This window comes from Hyperoodon ampullatus (assembly GCF_949752795.1).
Source record: "Hyperoodon ampullatus genome assembly, chromosome: 4".
Classification (NCBI taxonomy): Eukaryota; Metazoa; Chordata; class Mammalia; order Artiodactyla; family Ziphiidae; genus Hyperoodon; species Hyperoodon ampullatus.
Genome location: NC_136917.1, coordinates 1,751,310 through 1,771,351, shown reverse-complemented (window position 1 = coordinate 1,771,351; position 20,042 = coordinate 1,751,310). Strand labels below are relative to the sequence as shown.

General features: G+C 37.6%; 1 protein-coding gene across 2 annotated transcripts in view; it reads right to left on the bottom strand.

The window, feature by feature from the left end:
* The window catches only part of RNF130 (ring finger protein 130), a gene marked incomplete at both ends in the record, with an annotated part of 128,280 nt that overhangs the window by 6,313 nt on the left and 101,925 nt on the right, over positions 1–20,042 (bottom strand). The window contains one exon of one of the 2 annotated variants that reach the window (XM_079701684.1): positions 18,863–19,015. The exons of the other annotated variant lie outside the window; for it this stretch is intronic. Within the exon in view, the coding sequence (XP_079557810.1) occupies positions 19,000–19,015 (16 nt within the window). Of the gene's footprint in view, positions 1–18,862; positions 19,016–20,042 lie in introns of those variants that run through there. 2 annotated transcript variants of the gene reach the window in all.

The window sequence follows — 20,042 nt, the reverse complement described above, 5'->3', positions numbered from 1 at the left end:
TGTGTAAGACTGTTTTATTTCTTCCTTAGATGTTATAAACAATTCATCAGTGAAACCACCTAGGCCTAGAGTTTTAAAATTTTTTAAAAATTAATTATTTAAAAAATTAAAGTATAGTTGATGTTATAACATTAACAATATAATATCTATAATATCTATAATATCTATAATGTTACATTCGTTTCAGGTATACAACATAGTGATTCAATATTTTTATAGATTATGCTCCATTTAAAGTTATTATAACATTTGGCTATATTCCCTGTGCTGTATACTATATCCTTGTATCTTGCTTATTTTATACATAGTAGTTTGTACCTGTTAATCTCCTACCCCTAGAGTTTTTCTTTGAGGGAAGATTTTAAAATATGACTTTAATTTATTACTTAGATGTAGGAGAATTCAGATTTCCTTTCTTCTGTGTCAATTTTGGTAATTAGTATTTTTCAAGGAATTTGTCCATTTTCATTTAAATTTCAGAGATTCTTAACCCAAAGTTGTCATAATACTCTTTTATTATTAATTTTTTTATTATAGTAAAAAACATAACATAAAATTTGCCATCTTAACCATTTTTAAGTGTATAGTTGAGTAGTGTTAAGTATATTCACATTGTTGTGAAACAGCTGAAGAACTTTTTCATCTTGCAAATCTGAAATCTATACCCATTAAACAACAATTTCCCTTTTCCCCCCCTCCTTCTGATCCCTGGTGACTACCATTTTACTTTCTGCTTTTATGAACTTTATTATCCTTATTTTTAATGTATGTAAGCTCTGTACTGATGTCCTCTTTTTTGTTCTTCTTATGGGTCATTTGGGTCTTTTTTCTTGATCAGCAGAGGTTGTCAATTTTATTAGTCTTTTCAAAGAAACAACTTTTACTTGGTTGATTTTTTTCTACTGTATATTTGTTTTCTAGTAAATTAATATATGATGTTTATTAACTCCTTTGATTCAGTTTGCTGTTCTTTAACTGAGAGGAATGCTTACAACACTGATTTTTAGCCTTTATTCTGTTCTAATATATGCATTTAAAGTCACAGATTTCCCTCTAACATGGCTTTAGCTGCATCACACAAGTTTTGATATGTTGTGATTTTACTGGCATTCAATTAAAAATTTTTTTATAATTACAACTACAATTTCTTGACTCATGAGGCTTTTTTTAGAAGTTTATTACTTGATTCCTATCATTCCAATATCTTTTTGTTATTGATTTCTAACTTAATTCCAGTGGTCAGAAAACATACTCTGTATGACATCAATCCTTATATATTTGTTGACATTTGCTTTATCACCCAGAATATGGTCTATTCTAGTAAATGATCTATGTACACTTGAAAATAATATATATCCTGTAGTTGATGAGTGCCATATATATGTCAATTACATCTTGTCTATTAATTATGTTGTTCAAATCTAGATCCTTAATGAGCATTTCTCTGCTTGTTACCAAGAGGTGTGTTTAAAATTCCCACTGGGACTTCCCTGGTGGTGGCACAGTGGTTAAGAATCTGCCTGCCAATGCAGGGGACACGGCTTCAATCCCTGGCCTGGGAAGATCCCATATGCCGTGAGCAACTAAGCCTGTATGCCACAACAACTGAGCCTGCGCTCTAGAGCCCGCGAGCCACAACTGCTGAGCCCGTGTGCCACAACTACTGAAGCCCAGGTGCCTAGAGCCTGTGCTCAACAAGAGAACAAGAGGCGCCACTGCAATGAGAAGCCCGTGCACCGCAATGAAGAGTAGCCCCCGCTCGCCGCAACTAGAGAAAGCCTGAGTGCAGCAGCAAAGACCCAACACAGCCAAAAAATAAATAAATAAAATAAATTAATTAAAAAAAATAAAATTCCCACTGTGACAGTGGAACTGTCTCCTTTTAGATCTGTCAATTTTTCCTTCATACATTTTGAAGATATATTAGGTACCAAAATTTAGAACTGTTTTCTTCATGATGGATTAACTCCTTCATCATTATGAAGTGTCCCTCTTTACTTTAAAGCATATTTTGTTATATTTATATAACAATTTTCTTTTGGTTAATATTTACATGGTATATATTTTTCTACCATTTTACTTTCAACATTTCTGTCTCATATTAAAGAACTATTACACATTCATTGATGTATATGTATATAAATTTTAAATCTAGTCTATATTTATCTTTGAGTATTTAAGCATCCATTTACATTCATTACTGACATATTGGGATTTAAATTTATCATTATATTGTTTTGTTCCATATTATTTTCCTCCTTTTTATTTTTAACTCTTCTTAAAGATGACTTTATTATTCCATTCTCCCTCATAAGTTTATTATATATTATTTATTATTCTTTTAGTGGTTTTGCTAACCTAGAGACCATTATTTTTTTAGTTGTTACCCTGGATCACAACATGTATCTTTGATTTATTAACATCTAATATAAATTGGTGTTTTTAATTATTCCTGTAAATACAAGTGTCTTAAGAGTACTTTTATTCCATTTATCCTCTCCCATCTTTTTGTGCAATTAATGGCAACTAATTTCCACAAGACATTATTATCAGTGTTTTATATTACATCAATTGTCATTTTACCTGAATATTTACCCTTGATGTTGCTCTTGAATTTTCCTGCATCTCCATGTTTTTATCTGGAATAATTTTCTTCTGCCTGAAGAACTCCCTTTCAGTGTTTCTGTTTGTTGGAAAATGTCTTGTTTCATCTTTATTTTTATAAATTTATTTTTATTTTTTTAAAAAACTTTTAAGGGCTTCCCTGGTGGCGCAGTGGTTGAGAGTCCGCCTGCTGATGCAGGGGACATGGGCCCGTGGCCCGGTCCGGGAGGAGCCCACATGCCGCGGAGCGGCTGGGCCCATGAGCCATGGCCGCTGAGCCTGCACGTCTGGAGCCTGTGCGCTGCAACGGGAGAGGCCACAACGGTGAGAGGCCTGCATACCGCAAAAATAAAAAAAAATAAAAAAAAAAACTTTTAAGGGTATCATAATTTTAAAATATATTTATTTATTTATTGGCTGTATCGGGTCTTAGTTGCAGCCCGTGGGCTCTTTGTTGCGGTGTGAGGGCTTCTCTCTAGTTGTGGTGTGCAGGCTCTAGACTCTGTAGTTATGGCATGAGGGTTTAGTTGCCCCGCGGCATGTGGGATCTTAGTTCCCTGACCAGGGATTGAACCGGTGTCCCCTGCATTGCACTATGGATTCTTAACCACTGGACCACCAGGGAAGTCCCCTCATCTTTATTTTTGATGAATTTTTTTTCCCTAGGTTTTTAGGTTGGCATGTTTTTCCTGTAACACTTCATTCCACTGTTTTCTGGTTTCCATTGTTTCTGTCAAGACACCAACTGTCAGTCCTCTGTTGCTACTTTAAAAGTAATATATTTCATATAAGATAGATAACCAGCAAGGCCCAACTGTATAGCACAGGGAACTCTACTCAATGTTCTGGGATAACCTATAAGAGAAAAGAATCTAAAGAAGAATGAATACATTATATGTATAACTGAATCACTTTGCTGTACACCTGAAACTAACACAACATTGTAAATCAATGATACTCCAATAAAATTAAAATTAAGAAAGTAATATATTTCATATTGAAGAAGGAAAAACAGAGTTGGAGGACTCACAATTCCCAATTTCAAACTTACTACAAAGCAACAGTAATCAATACCATGTGATCCTGGTACAAGGACAGACATAGAGTCAATAAAATAGAATTGTGAGTCCATAAATAAACTCATATATTATGCTCAACTGAATTTTGACAAGGTACCAAGACTATTCAACAGGGAAAAACGAATAATCTCTTCAACAAATGGTACTGGGACAAATGGATATCTACATGCAAAAGAATTTGGATTTCTACCTCACATCACGTACATATGTTGACTCAAAATGGACGAAGATCTAAACATAAGAGCTAAAACTACAAAACTCTTGACGTTTTTGTGACTTTGAATTAGGCAATGGTCTCTCAGATATGACACCTAAAAACACAAACAATGAAAGAAAAAAAGACTCCATCAAAATTAAAAATTTGTGCTTGAAAGACACTATCAAGAAAGTGAATAGACAAAGAATGAAAGAAACTGTTTGCAAATCATATATCTGATAAGGGTGTAGTATCTGAAATATACAAGGAACTCTTACAACTCAGTAACAAAAAGACAATCCAATTTAAAAATGGGCAGGGCTTTCCTGGTGGGACAGTGGTTAGGAATCTGCTTGCCAATGCAGGGGACACGGGTTTGAGCCCTGGTCCAGGAAGATGCCACATGCTGCAGAGCAACTAAGCCTGTTCGCCACTACTACTGAGCCTGCACTCTAGAGCCCGCAAGCCACAACTACTGAGCCCGCACACCACTACTGAAGCCCACGTGCCTAGAGCCTGTGCTCTGCAACAAGAGAAGCCAACACAATGAGAAGCCCACCACTGCAATGAGAAGCCCGTGCACCATCACGAAGCAGAGCCCCCCGCTCGCTGCAACTAGAGAAAGCCCGCATGCAGCAATGAAGACCCAATGCAGTCAAAAATAAATAAATAAAATAAATCAATTTATAAAAAATGGGCAAAGGACTTGAATATACATTTCTCTAAAGAACATATAAGTGGTCAACAAGCACATAAAAAGATGCTCGATGTCATTAGTCATTAGGAAAATCAAATCAAAACCACGATGAGGTGCTACTTCACACCCACTAGAATTGGCTATAATTTTAAAAAAAAAGGAAAATAATAAGTCCTGATGAGAATGTAGAGAAATTTGAATCCTTGTACATTGCTGGTGGGAATATAAAATGGTTCAGCCACTGTAGAAAACAGTTTGGAGGTTCCTCAGAAAGTTAAACATAGAATTAATTATCATATGACTCAGCTATTCCACTCCTAGGTATATACCTAAAAGAATTAAAAAGAGGGATGTAAACAGATTCTTGTACACCAATTCATAGCAGTATTATTTACAGCAGCCAAAAGGTGAAAGTAGACCAAATGTTCATCAATAGATGAATGGATGAACAAATTGTGGCATATATATAGATACAACAAACGATTACACTATTATTCAACCATAAAAGGGCATGAAGCACAGATACATGCATACTATGATGTGGATGATCCTTGAAACATGCTAAGTGAAAGAAGGTAGACACAAAAGGTCACATATTCCGTATGATTCAATTTTTAGAAATATCCAGAACAGGCATACCCATGGAGACAGAACACAGATGAGGTGGTTATCAGGGGCTGGGGAGAGTGGATTGGGAGCAATGACTTAATGGGTAGGGGGTTTCCTTTTGGGATGTTGAAAACTTTAAAAAACTAGGTAGAAGTGGTGGTTACACAATATTGTGAATATACTAAATGCCATTGTTCACTTTAAAATGGTTAATTTTTTGTTATGTGAATTTCTTCTCAGTTAAGGAAGTATCTTTTATTCCTCTAACTGCTTTAAAATTTTTCTTTGCCCTTTTTTTTCACTTTTACTATTGGTATGGTTTCCTTGAATCAGTGGTTTGATGTCTTTTGTTAGTTCTGGAAAATTCCCAGCCATTACCTATTCAAATATTGATCTGCTTCAATTTATCTCCTTGCCTTCTATGACTTGAATTACATGTAAATTAGATGTTTTTCATCACAATATAAACTCTCCTGTGCCCTTTTCTGTATTTTTCTCCTCTTTTTCTTTTTGTGTTTCAGGTTGCATATTTTCTCCTTTCCAGGTCATAAATCCTTTCTTCAGTGATGTTTAAGTTGATGTTAAACCTTCTATTGAGTTATTACTTTCAACTAGTATATTTTTCAGTCCTCACATTCCATATAATTCTTTGTTGTTTCTATTTAGTTGCTGAAATTATCCATCTTGTCATTGGTTTCCTAAAAATACTTAAAGTTATTTTAAATTCTATGTCTTGTATTTCCAATATTTGTATTTCTTGTGGATCTAGTTCTATTCTTTGCTTTTTCTCTTTTTTGGTCATTTGGTCATCTGGTATGCCTGGTATTTTTGATAGATTGCTAGACATTATATATGAAAAGTGTTGTGATAATCTGAGGCTGCTGATGGTGGTACCTTCCTCCAGAGGATTTCCTATTGCCTTGGGTGGAAACATATCACTTTTAGGGTATGGGTATGTCACTTTGATCCAATCAGAAATTAAGCAAATTCAGAGTTGCACTTCAGTTTTTGAGAAGGCTAGTCAAATTCTAGTTCATCCTCTAGTTGCAGAGTGTAGCCCTTTGGGGATTCCAATGGAAAGCCTAGGGTGTTTATCAGGGTTTGTTCTCCTTGGTGGGCCCTGAACTCTAAGTTTTGTCTCACAAGCCCAACAGGACTGCCTGAGCTCTCCTCATCTCCGTCTGTCAGCCACCACATTTTGGTCACTTCACAGCTATTGTTTATGAATTAGCAAATGCCTCAAATGCTCATCGTTGAACTTTCCTTTTCTCTGGGCTTGTGGCTCCTGAAGTCCTCACTGCATTGATAGCTCTTCAATGTCATAAGATAGAATGTTTGAAAAAATGCTTTTTCCATATTTGCTGGTTGTGCTTGGTATGATGGTTGAACTGCAACAAGCTAGTATGACATAACCAATAGTGGAAACCTGATCAATTTATTATCAATGGCTTAGAGTTCTCTTAGTGTGGCTTAAAGTCCCTTCTAGACCTTCAAACCCTGAAATTGATGAATGCAATTTAAAAAGATAAAAGAGAAGATTTTGCAATTCTCTGCAAAATATAAGTACCTGGCTATGTGTGTTGTCCTACTTGCTGTTTTTTTTTTTTTTTTTAATCTTCCTTCCCCAATTAGACCAAAAACTACTCATGGATACAACTCAGATATATTTTATTTCAGTGTCTTCACATTGGGCCAGTAAATACTGCATAAAATTGAGCTGATTGGGATATATACTATCCCAATTAGCAACCACTAATTAGTGTTTAAATAGTTTTAACTTGGAACTCTCTCAGCATGAAATAAAAAGGGCTTTCACAGTAAGAAACAATCAAAAAGCCAGAAATTAACCACCACTTGCTACTTCTGTATATCATTGATTTTTGGCAGTTATATGACTTTCATAAAGATTATGAAGATTTTAAGTAACTGAAATGTCCATCAATTGAGAACTGATTCAATACACAATGCATTTGTTAATATTAAAGAAAATGAAGCAGACAGATCTGTATGCACTGATGTGGGAAAATCTCCAAATATTGGGGGAGAAGAATATAATGGTCTGCATATTCTTTTCTGGATAACCTATTGTTTCCTAAATTCTTGGTCTCAAATTTTAAGTATATGTTTTCTGACTCAGTTCTAGCAAAGAGCAAATGGAAGCCTGTCTATGCCTTGACATTGCAAGCTTTTGTAAAAAGGAATTTAGACAGTTAAGGGGATAGTTGATGCAGATGTAGAAAACGAAAGAGAACCCTGTAGAGCCATTTAGGGGACACTTGTAAGGTTAACATGAAGACAGGAAACATTCACAAAAGCATAAGTCCTAATTGTTTACAAATGTAACCATTAGAGCATCTTGTGACAGTATTTGTGAGTCCCTTTCTGAGATTTTTTTACTTCAAAGGTGTAAAGTTTTCTTCAGGGATGTTAACATTTAATTCCTGAAACACCCTAGGCTAACTTGTCATCTAACTGTTTTCTGTGGATATAAGTAAGGTAGGAATTCTTTGATTTGGCAGAAAGCCTCAGAAATGTCTTTCTTTTTTTTCCTTTGGGGATAAAGGAAAATTAATAGATCAGTGACCAATAGATAATATGTATAAAACTATGTGTAGGAGAGATTTTGTTGGGGGAAGGACAATGCATATATGATGTTAGTAACTGTTTTAAAAAGGTGCATGTGAAAGAATATGCTTCTCTCTGCATGAAATCTCTCTGGAACTGTACATGTAGGCAACAGAGACTGCTGGATGAGGCCTGGGGCACTGGGTCAGGGAGACAGGGAGATGTACTTTTCACCTTACATCCTTCTGTACTATTTTGACCTTAAAAAAAATCATGTACATACATTATTTATTCAGAAAAATAATTTAAAATGATTTCTAAGTACAAGAAAAAGGGGATAAAAGGGAAAAACTTAACATTTATTTTATTTTAAAAATATTTATTTATTTATTTATTTGGCTGCATCGGGTCTTAGTTGCAGCATGCGGGATCTTCGTCACCAAGTGCAGGATCTTCGTTGTGGCATGTGGGTTTTTAGCTGTGGCATGCAAACTCTTAGTTGCAGCATGTGGGATCTAGTTCCCTGACCAGGGATTGAACCTGGGCCCCCTGCATTGGGAGGGCAGAGTCTTAGCCACTGGACTACCAGGGAAGTCCCAGAAAAACTTAACATTTATATACAATTTCAGAACAATACCATAAGATAGAAAAGTTATTCTATTTCACAGAGAGGAAACTAAGGTTCAGAGAGATTAAAAAACTTGCTCAAAATCATAAAGCTAGAAGTTGAATCCCGGTAAATCTGAATCCAAAACTAAGTTATCTTTCAGTTTTGTACTCTTAAAACATAAGCAACTTGGATTACAGTTATGATCAAACTGCAAAAAATGTTTAACAATAATTTAAAACACCCTAGTTGCAACACCATTAACTGATTTGTTTCTTATGCTGCATAAGAAATGGCAATAGTAAATAAGAAGGTCTACTTTTTCTGAGGCAATCAAAATTTAATTAAACTTCAAAAACTTCCCAAGGACTTTACAAAAGTCCTGGTAACAACTTGGCTTTAAAAAATACAATGTGGCGCAGTGGTTAAGAATCCACCTGCCAAGGCAGGGGACACGGGTCCGAGCCCTGGTCCAGGAAGATCCCACATGCCGCGGAGCAACTAAGCCCGTGCGCCACAACTACTGAGCCTGCGCTCTAGAGCCTGTGAGCCACAACTACTGAAGCCTGCGTGCCTAGAGCCCGTGCTCCACAACAAGAGAAGCCACCGTAATGAGAAGCCCACACACCGCCACGAAGAGTAGCCCCTGCTCGCCGCAAACAGAGAAAGCCCGCGCGCAGCAACGAAAATCCAACGCAGCCAAAAATATAAAATAAATAAATAAATAAATAAAAAATACAATGTTGCTACTACTTCTCTTTTCAAGAAATTAAAAAAATAGAACATAAATGAAGACACAAGTTTTCAGCACTCAGTGCTGTAATAGAGCCAGCTAAATAACTAAAGGACCTGTCAAATGTTAAGAATTACTTTCACTGTGGAAACCTCGCATTCCTATAATTAATGTAACAATGTAATCTACAAATCTTTATCTTGTGTCTTCTTAAAGAAAGTAGACAATGCTCAAGTCTTCTTTACCCTGAGGAATCAAGAGCTCACTTGGAGTGAGGCTCCAGGGGTGACGGTGCTTGGCTCTGTGAATGGGGGCTACTATACCCCCTTTCCTAGTCCCCTTTCCTCCTATTTTCTTTGCGTCATCTCTAGCCTGTGGGCCCCATTTCTAGATCAGATGCAAATATTTGCTCACAAGCAGCAAAGCTTTAGGTTTAATGGTGGCTGCACCTGTTGAAAAGTGATAAATGACCAGAATTTTCACATAAGCTTTCCTCATGTAAAACAGGGATCGTGGTTGGAGGTGAGACAGCTTTTCCAAGAGACCTTTCAAAGGGCTTCATGAGTTCTCACCTGGACCCAGGACCCCTGTTCCTTGATGAAGACAGACATGAGGGAGAGGTAGTGGTGCCCAATGGACCCAAGCATGGAATAGAAGACCAGTTGTAAAACCTCAGCAGTGTGGAGCCTTTCCTGGTCCAAAGGATGCCTGAGCAAGGCTTTCTTATTATCAACAGTAGGAAGGACTTTTATAGGTCAGTCCATCTTTCCATACAAGGAAGGAAGAAACAAACATTATTGAGTAACACTACATGCCAGGCACCTTCACAAGTCATCTATTTCTCACAGCCCTGTGTGGCTATTATTGTAACTTTCATTCCACTGCTGAGAAACTGAGGCTGCGAGAGGGTAAGTGACTGACCCAGTCAGGAAGGGGCTGGTCTGGGACTCATACCTGTGTCGCCTGACTACACGTTCGAATGTGTGGATCACATCGGTCTACAGACCAAAGAGATGCTGCTTTGTGTGTTTCAGTTAACTTAGCTGGCTGTGTAGGTGAAGTACTCAGAGGGTCAATAAAAATTCAGTTTGCTTCTCCCAAAGCTTAGCAGTGCTGGCCTTGACAGGAACCTAAATACTATGCTCTGCTGCTGTGAACTTTTATGTCTGTCTTAGGCTGCACATGAATACTTCTGTTGAAGACGATTCCAGCCCGGTTTAGAGAGTGGGAGCCTGAGTTTCAATGTACATTTATACCCACTCAACAATAAATGCCAGGAGAGAAAGGCGGAAGAGGCGGGTGAGAGAGAGAACATTTAAATAGTGGGGGTGAGTCTGCCTGTCACCCCATACCAGGAGTATCTGCCCTGCTAGGACAGTGACAGGAGTATATGACTCTGACGTTTCTTCAGTAAGTTGCAGTCTCCTGTACACCCCGTCAGCATTTCACTGGGATTTGAGGGATTTTTCAAATGTAATTTGGGCTACACTTTGTCTTTTGCCTTTATAAACTACCCCTACCCGCTAAGACACAACTTCCCTACACTATAGTTACGATATGCCTGTGACCAAAAGCAAAATCCTGGAGAACTCCCTTTTCTGGGACAGAAATTAAGTCATTTGTGCCTTGAATTCTGAAGGATTCTTCGTTGCCCACGTGTGTAGGTTGTTCTTGTTTTAGTCACGTGTGATAGCATGTGTGTATGGAGGTCATGCGGCAAGAAGCCTCTCATAGGAAGGGTCAGGTCAGGTCCACCTCTGGCCAAGTGCCCAACTTTGCCCTGAGCTTTGGGGCAGCCTGAGCAGGAAGAGGCACCCCCTTAAGGCAGAGGGCAATGGTGCCTCAGCTTCCTCACCCAGGGTGAGAAAACCCCTTTCCCCTTCATTAGGAAAGACCGACTGACACTTTCCTCAAAAGGAACTTTCATGAAAAAGGAACTGGATAATTTTAAGATTTACTAGATTTCGTCTCAGTTTTTTGAAGCCTCATCAAAGAATGGCCAGGCTGTTGCCACCAATATAGCCCACCCATCTTGGGCATCTTTTCATCACCTTGGTTTGCCATTACCCTTTCTTATGCTCAGGGCAAACTCAGGTTTAGCTGCTGCACTAGCTCCTGTTATTTATACCTGCTTTTTGACTCCTCAGTAAAGAAAGTATTTCCCCAAGAAAGAATTTCCCCAATTTCAAAACTCCTCTCTGAGCTGTACTCTGAGTGGGCATAAATGCACTCATAAAGCTCTGCTGCACTGAGTGAATTCTTCCTATAGGTCTCCTTACTTACGGGTTTCTAGAATCTTCCTCTTGTCACTGACCCAACTGTTTTCATCCCATTTCTTACCTGCTGGCTTGTTTAAAGTAGCTTCTAAGCTGTAATGTTCTAAACCAGCACCTCTACCTGCTTTCTTTAGTGATCCCAGTATTTTAATTTCAGGAGCCAGTCTGCCTCTAATTCATACCGGCTAAAATGCATGAGCCTCTTCATGGCTCCCCACTGGAAAGCCCATGCTCTGTGCAGAGCATCACCATCTCTAGCTCTAGAAAAACTCTTCTCACCAGCTCTGCTTGTGTCCTAAATCCAAGCCCATCACACTTCTCAGACTTTCCTACTATTATGCTTTGCACACATGGGTCCAGTGGTCAGTCAGCATGCCCTGTAACCTACCTTCCACTTGGCGAGCTTCTCTAAGAGACAAAACAGAAAGGGGGTTAGAACAACACTGGAGCCAGGCTATATGCACTGGAGTCTAGCTGCAGCTACTTACTAGCACTTCAACCTTGGCAAGTTATTGGATTTCTCTAAACTTGTTTCCTCATCTGTACAACGGGGTTAATAACAGGATTGTTGCAAGGATTAAATGAGTTAATATATGCAAAATGTTTAGAAGAGTGCCTATCACATAGTAAGCACTATAGGTTAGCTATTACTATTGTGGTTATTCATTAACTTTAAAAACATAGTGTGTGTGTATATACTCTGTCCATTTTTCTGTGATACACACACACTATATATAAAACAAATAAACGCATACACTATATATTTCTGTGTGTGTATATATATGTGTGTGTGTGTGTGTGTGTGTGTGTGTGTGTGTGTGCATATATAAAGCTTTCCCCTCAGTTCCTTCTGTTTATTTTCCTGTTTTTCTCCCGAGACTCTTAATTCCTCAAGTACAAGAACTGTGCATAACCTTACAAATACTGGCCCAACTGTCTCATGGATGAAGGGTGGTCAGCAGTTAGGAACAATGACCCTGGGCTGCCAGGGTCTCATTTCTGACTTTGCCACTTAATAAGTGAGTCATCTTGGCCAAGTTACTTGACCTTCTCTAAGCCTCAATTTCTTAATTTGTAAGAGAAGAGCTATAACTTCTCTCATTGGGATGCTGCCAAGATGAAAATTATAATGTATATAAAACACTCAGCATGGTGTCTGGCACATCCTGTGATCTGAACTGCTAGCTATAGTTAAGTTTTCTCCTGCCCAGCTTCACAGCAGAGATCTAGAATGGCAGTTTCTATTTCAACTGGATTCTTTGTATTATCTGTTGCCATTAAGTTCTATTCTTAGACTGTCTTGATAAGGAATTTAGCATAACCAAATAATTTGGTAGATAAAAAGTCAAGGAAACTTCAGGATCTTTTCTCAACTATTAAAAAGCCTAAAGTTACAACCCAGCTGGCCAAAGAGAAATCAGATTTAATTTCTTCAGGTCTGAAGTTGCCAGGCAGGAACAGGTAAGCTGCATTCCTGTTGGAGGTTCTTTGGACTAAATTCTTACCAACTTTTGGTCTATTGTAAACACTGAGGCTTCCTTGAAATAAAATACTCTCGAATAATACTATGTGTGTGTGTGTAAAAAACAAAACAACCTATGCCTCATGCATTACAAAAGTTTGTCCAAGAAGGGTTTAAAAACTCTGAAATATCACATCCGTTCCAGACTAATTTCTGATCACTCAATAATTTTTAAAATAGTAAATAAGAAATTATTCAATTTCATACATTGCCTCAATTCATAAAGCTGATTTCTTAGTTGATAGCACCATGCCCATGAAGAAATAAGCAACTGTATTTTTTTGTGTGTGTGTGGTATGCGGGCCTCTCACTGTTGTGGCCTCTCCCGTTGCGGAGCACAGGCTCCGGACACGCAGGCCCAGCAGGCATGGCTCACGGGCCCAGCCGCTCCGCAGCATGTGGGATCTTCCCAGACCGGGGCACGAACCCGTGTCCCCTGCATTGGTAGGCGGACTCTCAACCACTGCGCCACCAGGGAAGCCCAAGCAACTGTATTTTGATGCTAATTCTAACTTTGGTTCTAAGGAACAAATCCCACACTTTAAAGAGCACTGAGCTATTTGTAATGAGGTGGATAGACCTAGAGTCTGTCATACAGAGTGAAGTAAGTCAGAAAGAGAAAGACAAATACCGTATGCTAACACATATATATGGAATTTAAAAAAAAATGTCATGAAGAACCTAGGGGTAAAACGGGAATAAAGACACAGACCTACTTGAGAATGGACTTGAGGATATGGGGAAGGGGAAGGGTAAGCTGTGACAAAGCGAAAGAGCGGCATGGACATATATACACTACCAAACGTAAGGTAGATAGCTAGTGGGAAGCAGCCGCAGAGCACAGGGAGATCAGCTTGGTGCTTTGTGACTGCCTGGAGGGGTGGGATGGGGAGGGTGGGAGAGAGGGAGATGCATGAGGGAAGGGATGTGGGAACAGATGTATATGTATGACTGATTCACTTTGTTATAAAGCAGAAACTAAAAAAAAAAAAAAAAAAAGAGCACTGAGACCATGAAATAATTGAGATGTAAAAACTTGACGATGTCAGTTCAATCTCAAAGCCACAAAACAGCAGGTTCAAATTTCAATGGATGATGCAAATCTTCCCTAAGATTAATGGAAAGCCCTATCCTTGTAATTCACTCATTTTATTTCTTAGCTTTTGTAAAAAGTCTGTATTTGGCCTGAACAGCACCTACTTTTTTTTAGTCTTACTCTCTGCTAGGACTTGAAATAATGTGAAAAGGGTGAAAGTAACAATAACAGAAACAGTAACATTGCCATTAAATAGTCCTACATCTCTTGACTGTTGATGAAGGAAAATAACAATTCACCATAAATGGGAAATAGAAGAGAGGGAACAATTAATTTGATTTTCACTGGATAAAGGTAGGTGGGGAGGAACTATACTATTAATTGATGAAAATACTACTAAGTGAAAAACATTTTGTAGGTATTAAGGAGAATGTCAAGGCAACAGAACCCATTCTAGAGGGTAAGATCAAACACACTGAGCTTAACTCTCTAGCATTTAGAGTTGGCTGGAAATATCAGGAGGACCACTGAACCAGTGAATCTCAATGAATAATGATGTAATGAATAACCTGTGCAGCTTTTAAAAATCCTTTAACCCCATATGCACTTAACAAGAGAGCCTCCAAACACATGAAGCAAAAAAAGACATAGTCAAAGGGAGAAATAGACAATTCAACAATAGTCACTGGAGACTTCAATACTTTACTTTCAATAATGGATAGAACACTAGATAGAAGATACAGAAGGAAAGAGAAGACTTAAATAACACTATTAACCAACTAGACCTACACAGCACTCCACCCAGCAACAGCAATCTATATATTCTTCTCAACTGCACATGGAACATTCTCCAGGATAGACCATATGTTAGGTTATAAAACAAGCCTCAGTATAAGTAAAATGACTGAAATCATATGAGGTATGTTCTCCACCCACAATGGAAAGAAGTTAGAACTCTGTAACAGAAGGAAATTGGGGAAATTCACAAATATGTGGGATTTAAACAACCAATGGATCAAAAGGAAAATCATAGCAGAAACTAGAAAATACTCTTAAGATGAATGATATAAAAACCAAAACATACCAAAATTATGGATGGGTGAAATTGTGCTTACAGAGAAATTTATAGCTGTAAATGCTTATATTAAAAAAGAAAGATCTGAAATCTATAACATAATCTTCCACCTTAAGAGAAGAAAAAAATGAGACCCAAAGCAAGCAGAAGGGAGAAAATAATAAAGATGTCAGTGAAAATTAATAAAGTAGAGAATAGAAAAATAGACAAAGCAATAAAACCAAAAGTTGGTTCCTTGAAAAGATCAAAATTTACAAACCTTTAGCAAGGCATAACTAGCTAAACCATGGATAAGTGTTAGGTGCATATATCTTTGACCAGGCAAAAAAGAACTCAAATTACTAAAATCAGGAATGAAAGGGGACATTACTACTGACATTGAAGAAACAAAAAGGATTATAAGGGAATCTTACGGACAACTGTATGCCAATAAATGTGATAACCTAGATGAAATGGACAAATTCCTAGAGAGACACAAATTACTGAAATTGACTTAACTAGAAATAGAAAACCTGAATAGGCCTATAAGAAGTAAGAGAGTAAATCAGTAATCAAAAAACTTCCCACAAAGAAAAGACCATGACCAGATGGCTTTACTGGTGGATTCTAACAATTAAGAATTAACACCAATTCCTCTCAAACTCTTTCAAAAAACAGAAGAGAAGGAAACACTGCATAATTCATTATATGAGGCTAGCATTACACTGATACCAAGTCAGAGAAAGACATCACAAGAAAATTACAGACCAATATTCCTCATTGAATATAGATATAAAAATCCTCAGCAAAATACTAGGAAACTGAATCCTGAAACATAGAAAAACATAATCCTATTATGACCAATTGGGATTTATCTCGGGAATGTAAGGTTGGTTCAACATATGAAAATCAATTAATATATCATATTAATAAAAATAAGACAAAAACCACACGATCATCTAAACAGACACAGAAAAAGCATTTGACAGAACCCAAACTCATTTATGATAAAAACACTCAACAAGCTAGAAGCAAAAGGGAACTTTTCAACCTGATAAAAGGACATCAGTGAAAATCCCACAGCTAACATCATACTCAACAGTGATAGACTAAATGCTTTTCCCTCAAGATCAGCAACAAGACATGAATGTCTGCTTGTACCACTTCTATTCAACATTCTACTAATGAAGGCTCCAGCCAGGGGCAATTAAGAAAATGAAATAAAAGGCAGCCTGACTGGAAAGGAAGAAGTAAAACTATCTCTATTTGCAGACGACATGATCTCGTACATAGAAAATTCTAAGGCATCCACTAAAAGACTATTAGCGCTAGTAAATGAGTGCAGCAAGGTTGCAAGGATAAAAGATCAATGTACAAAAATCAATTACATTTCTGCAGAAATTAAATAAATAAATTGGAAGGCATCTCCTGTTCATGGATTGGAAGACTTAATATTGTTAAGATGACTCTACTACCTAAAATGACTTGCAAATTCAAGGTAATCCCTATCAAAATCCCAGGGGGCTTTTTTTGCAGAGATTAAAAACTGATCCTAAAATTCATATGGAAATGCAAGGGACCTTGAATAGCCAAAACAATCGTGAAAAAGCTGGAGGACTCACACTTCCCAATTTCAAACTTACTACAAAGTAATAGTAATCAATACCATGTGATACTGGCACAAGGACGGAATAGGGACCAATATAATAGAACTGAGAGTCTAGAAATAAACTCATATATTATGCCTAACTGACTTTTGACAAGAGTGCCAAGACCATTCATCTGGGGAAGAGAGAATATCTCTTTAACAAATGGTACTGAGACAAATAAATATCCAACATGCAAAAAAAAAAAAAATGAAGTTGGACCTCTACCTCACATCATATACATATATTAACTCAAAATGGATGAGAGAACGAAATATGAGCTAAAACTATAAAACTCTTGAAAGTTTTTGTGACCTTGAATTAGGCAATGGTTTCTTAGATATGACTCCTAAAACACAAACCAAAGAAAAAATAGACAAATTGGACTCCCCCCCAAAAAACCCCAAAACAAAAAAACTTGTACTTCAAAAGATTCTATCAAGAAAGTGAATAGAGAACTTATAGGAGAAAATATTTGCAAATCATATATTTGATAAGGGCCTAGTATCTGGAATGTATAAAGAACTCCTACAACTCAGTAACAAAAAGACAAATAATCCAATTAAAAATGGGTGAAGGACTTAAATAGACATTTCTCCAAAGAAGATATTCAGGTAGCCAACAAGCACATGAAAAGATGTTAAACGTCATTAGTCACTAGGAAAATGCAAATCAAAACTACAGTGAGGTGCCACTTCACATCCACTAGACATGGCTATAATTTTTTAGAAAAAGGAAAATAATACGCACTGGTGAGGATGTAGAGAAACTGGATCCCCTGTACATTGCTGGTAGGAATGTGAAATTGTACAGATGCTTGGCGAACAGTTTGGTAGTTTTTCAACAAGTTAAACTTAGAGTTAACATATACCCCAGCAATTCTACTCCTAGGGATATACCCAAGAGAATTAAAAAGATATGTTCACACAAAAATTTGTATACAAATGTTCATAGAAGCATTATTCATAAAAGCCAAAATGTGGAAACGACCCAAATGTCCATCAATGGATGGATGAAAAAAATGCAGCATATATCCATACAATGGAATATTATTCAGCTACAAAAAAGAACAAAGTACTGATACATGCTACAACTGGATGAATTTTAAGAACAGTATACTAAGTGAAAGAAGCCAAACACAAAAGGCCACATATTGTGTGATTCTATTCATACAAAATGTCCTAAACAGGCAAATCCATAGAGACATAGAGTAGATTAGTGGTTTTTGGGCTGGCAGGGGTGAGAGGTTACTGTTAATGGGTATGAGCCTTCTTTCTGGGATGACAAAAACGTTCTGGAATTAGATAGTTGTGATGATTCTACGACCTTGTGAACATACTAAAAACCACTGCAGTGGCTTTACCCTTTAAAAGGGTAAATTTCATGGTATGTGAATTCTATCTCAATAAAAAAAAGAAAAGAATCTTCAACCCCCTACTGATTTGAGTATTGACTGCTGTAGTGGACCTATTACTACTAGTGGGAATATTCTCAACTCTCAGGTATGCTGAGGTGGAAGGTTAGGCACATTTACACATACTGATAATCCCTTCAAGCATAAGATTCATATAACATAAAATATTTCAACAACTTCCTCACAAGTAATGCAAAAAAATTTCATTTATACATGTAAAATTGCTCTCATCCAACTTCAGAATTCACTGTTTTTAAAAGAATACAGTACAAACTATGTAAAAAAAATCTTGGACAGATATAATTTATTACTAATCAGTTATGTATTTTGGAAAATTTTTCATACACTCATGCTTTCATCCCACCAAATATTTATTGAGCACTTACTATGTGCAAAGCACTCTACTAGGTACCAGAGATACAGTGGCAAGTGACACAGTTAAATGTCCCTGCGGCTGTGGAGCTGACGTTCTAGAGGAGTCAGATCAACCACCAACAAAGGAACAAGAAATTATCAGAGAGTGAATGGCGACCTTGAAGAAAATAAAATGGAGCAACTCAGTCCAGGGCCCGAGGGAGCATTACCACACAGGATGTCCCCACACTTGGGTCCTATCTGGGCACAACAGGAGCCAACGTGAAAAGACCAAAAGAAACAGCATCACTGTTCCTCCCCTGGGGAGTATGAGCACGTTCTGTCTCTGAAACACACACAAATGAACTTTGGGTATGTGACCTCCAAATCAGCCTTCCAAACACAAGTGGGTGAATAACACGCAACAACACAGTCTTTTAATTTTATTATTTATTTATTTTAATACAAAGCTTTGGCATTAGCAATTTTATGAAAAAATAAAATGTACTAAAAATAAATGCTTGTGTGGCATGATTGGTAAATGATGCACAAAAATAGGTTCTTTTTTCCTTCAAGGCAATCAGTCAGAAAGCATTCTTTTCCTTCTTCAAAACCATTCTACCCTATGGAATAAAAGGAAAAAAGAGAGGTCAAGAATTAGTTAACGGGTAGTTGTCAATGTTTTAAAATAACAGAGAAAGTAAGCCTAACTGAATGGTGGCCTGGGGTTGTCCCCAAGTATTTCCCAGACCAATTTGGTAAAGCCAGTAAGTCACTAGCATTTTCCTGAACTCAGCAGCTGTAGATCCGAGGTCAAGTGGCTCAGTCACTTAAAAGTGTGTTAGTACTTCCAAAAGGAAGGCAGGGAAAAGTACAGGCTAACAGCATTTTGTTTAAAAATGCAGGGACAACTGTCGTACAATTTACAACTTTTCCTGGTTTGAACACATGTTCTAAATGCTGAGTGCCCTGAAATCTGTAGCTGCTGTCTTTACAATATGCTCCTGCTTTGTACCTCAAACAAACATGTAATTATTTATTTTGAAGTAATATTTGAGGAGTACAGACTCCCAGAGACGTAAGGCTTTCTTACAGGAATTCTCCAGATTTTACATGCGTGCGTGTGTGTATGTGTGTGTGTGTGTCCCTAAATCAGGTGCCTGAAGGTACCTGACATCTTTGGAAGTTTCCTGCATTACCCTCAGGCTAATGCTGCCCCCTCTGCAGCCTGGCACTGTGGGACTGACCTAGTTCCTGAACACTTATAGAGTCTGGTTCATTTCTATGGTTCCCACATCATATCTTCAATTCTGCTCTCTTTTTTCCCGGCAGAATTCCAGATCCATACTTCAAACCTCTTAATCTTTGGTCAACACACAACTCTCCAGCATCTCCTGTTTTATCTCCTCCCTATCGTCCTGACTTTCTCCTTCAGCTCTGTATTTTCACCTAACCTACCTTCTTGCTTCCAGTCTCTACCATGAAAGCAACTTCTCAGCCATCAGCAATTTTCTTTTTGCTGAAAAGCCTTAGATATCACCTGCTGGTTACAAAAAAACCAGTCCAAATTCTGTAGTCTGCCTACCGTCGCCACCAGCTACAGCAGACACGTCAAACCACACAACTCCCTGAACCTGCTCTGCTTTTTCT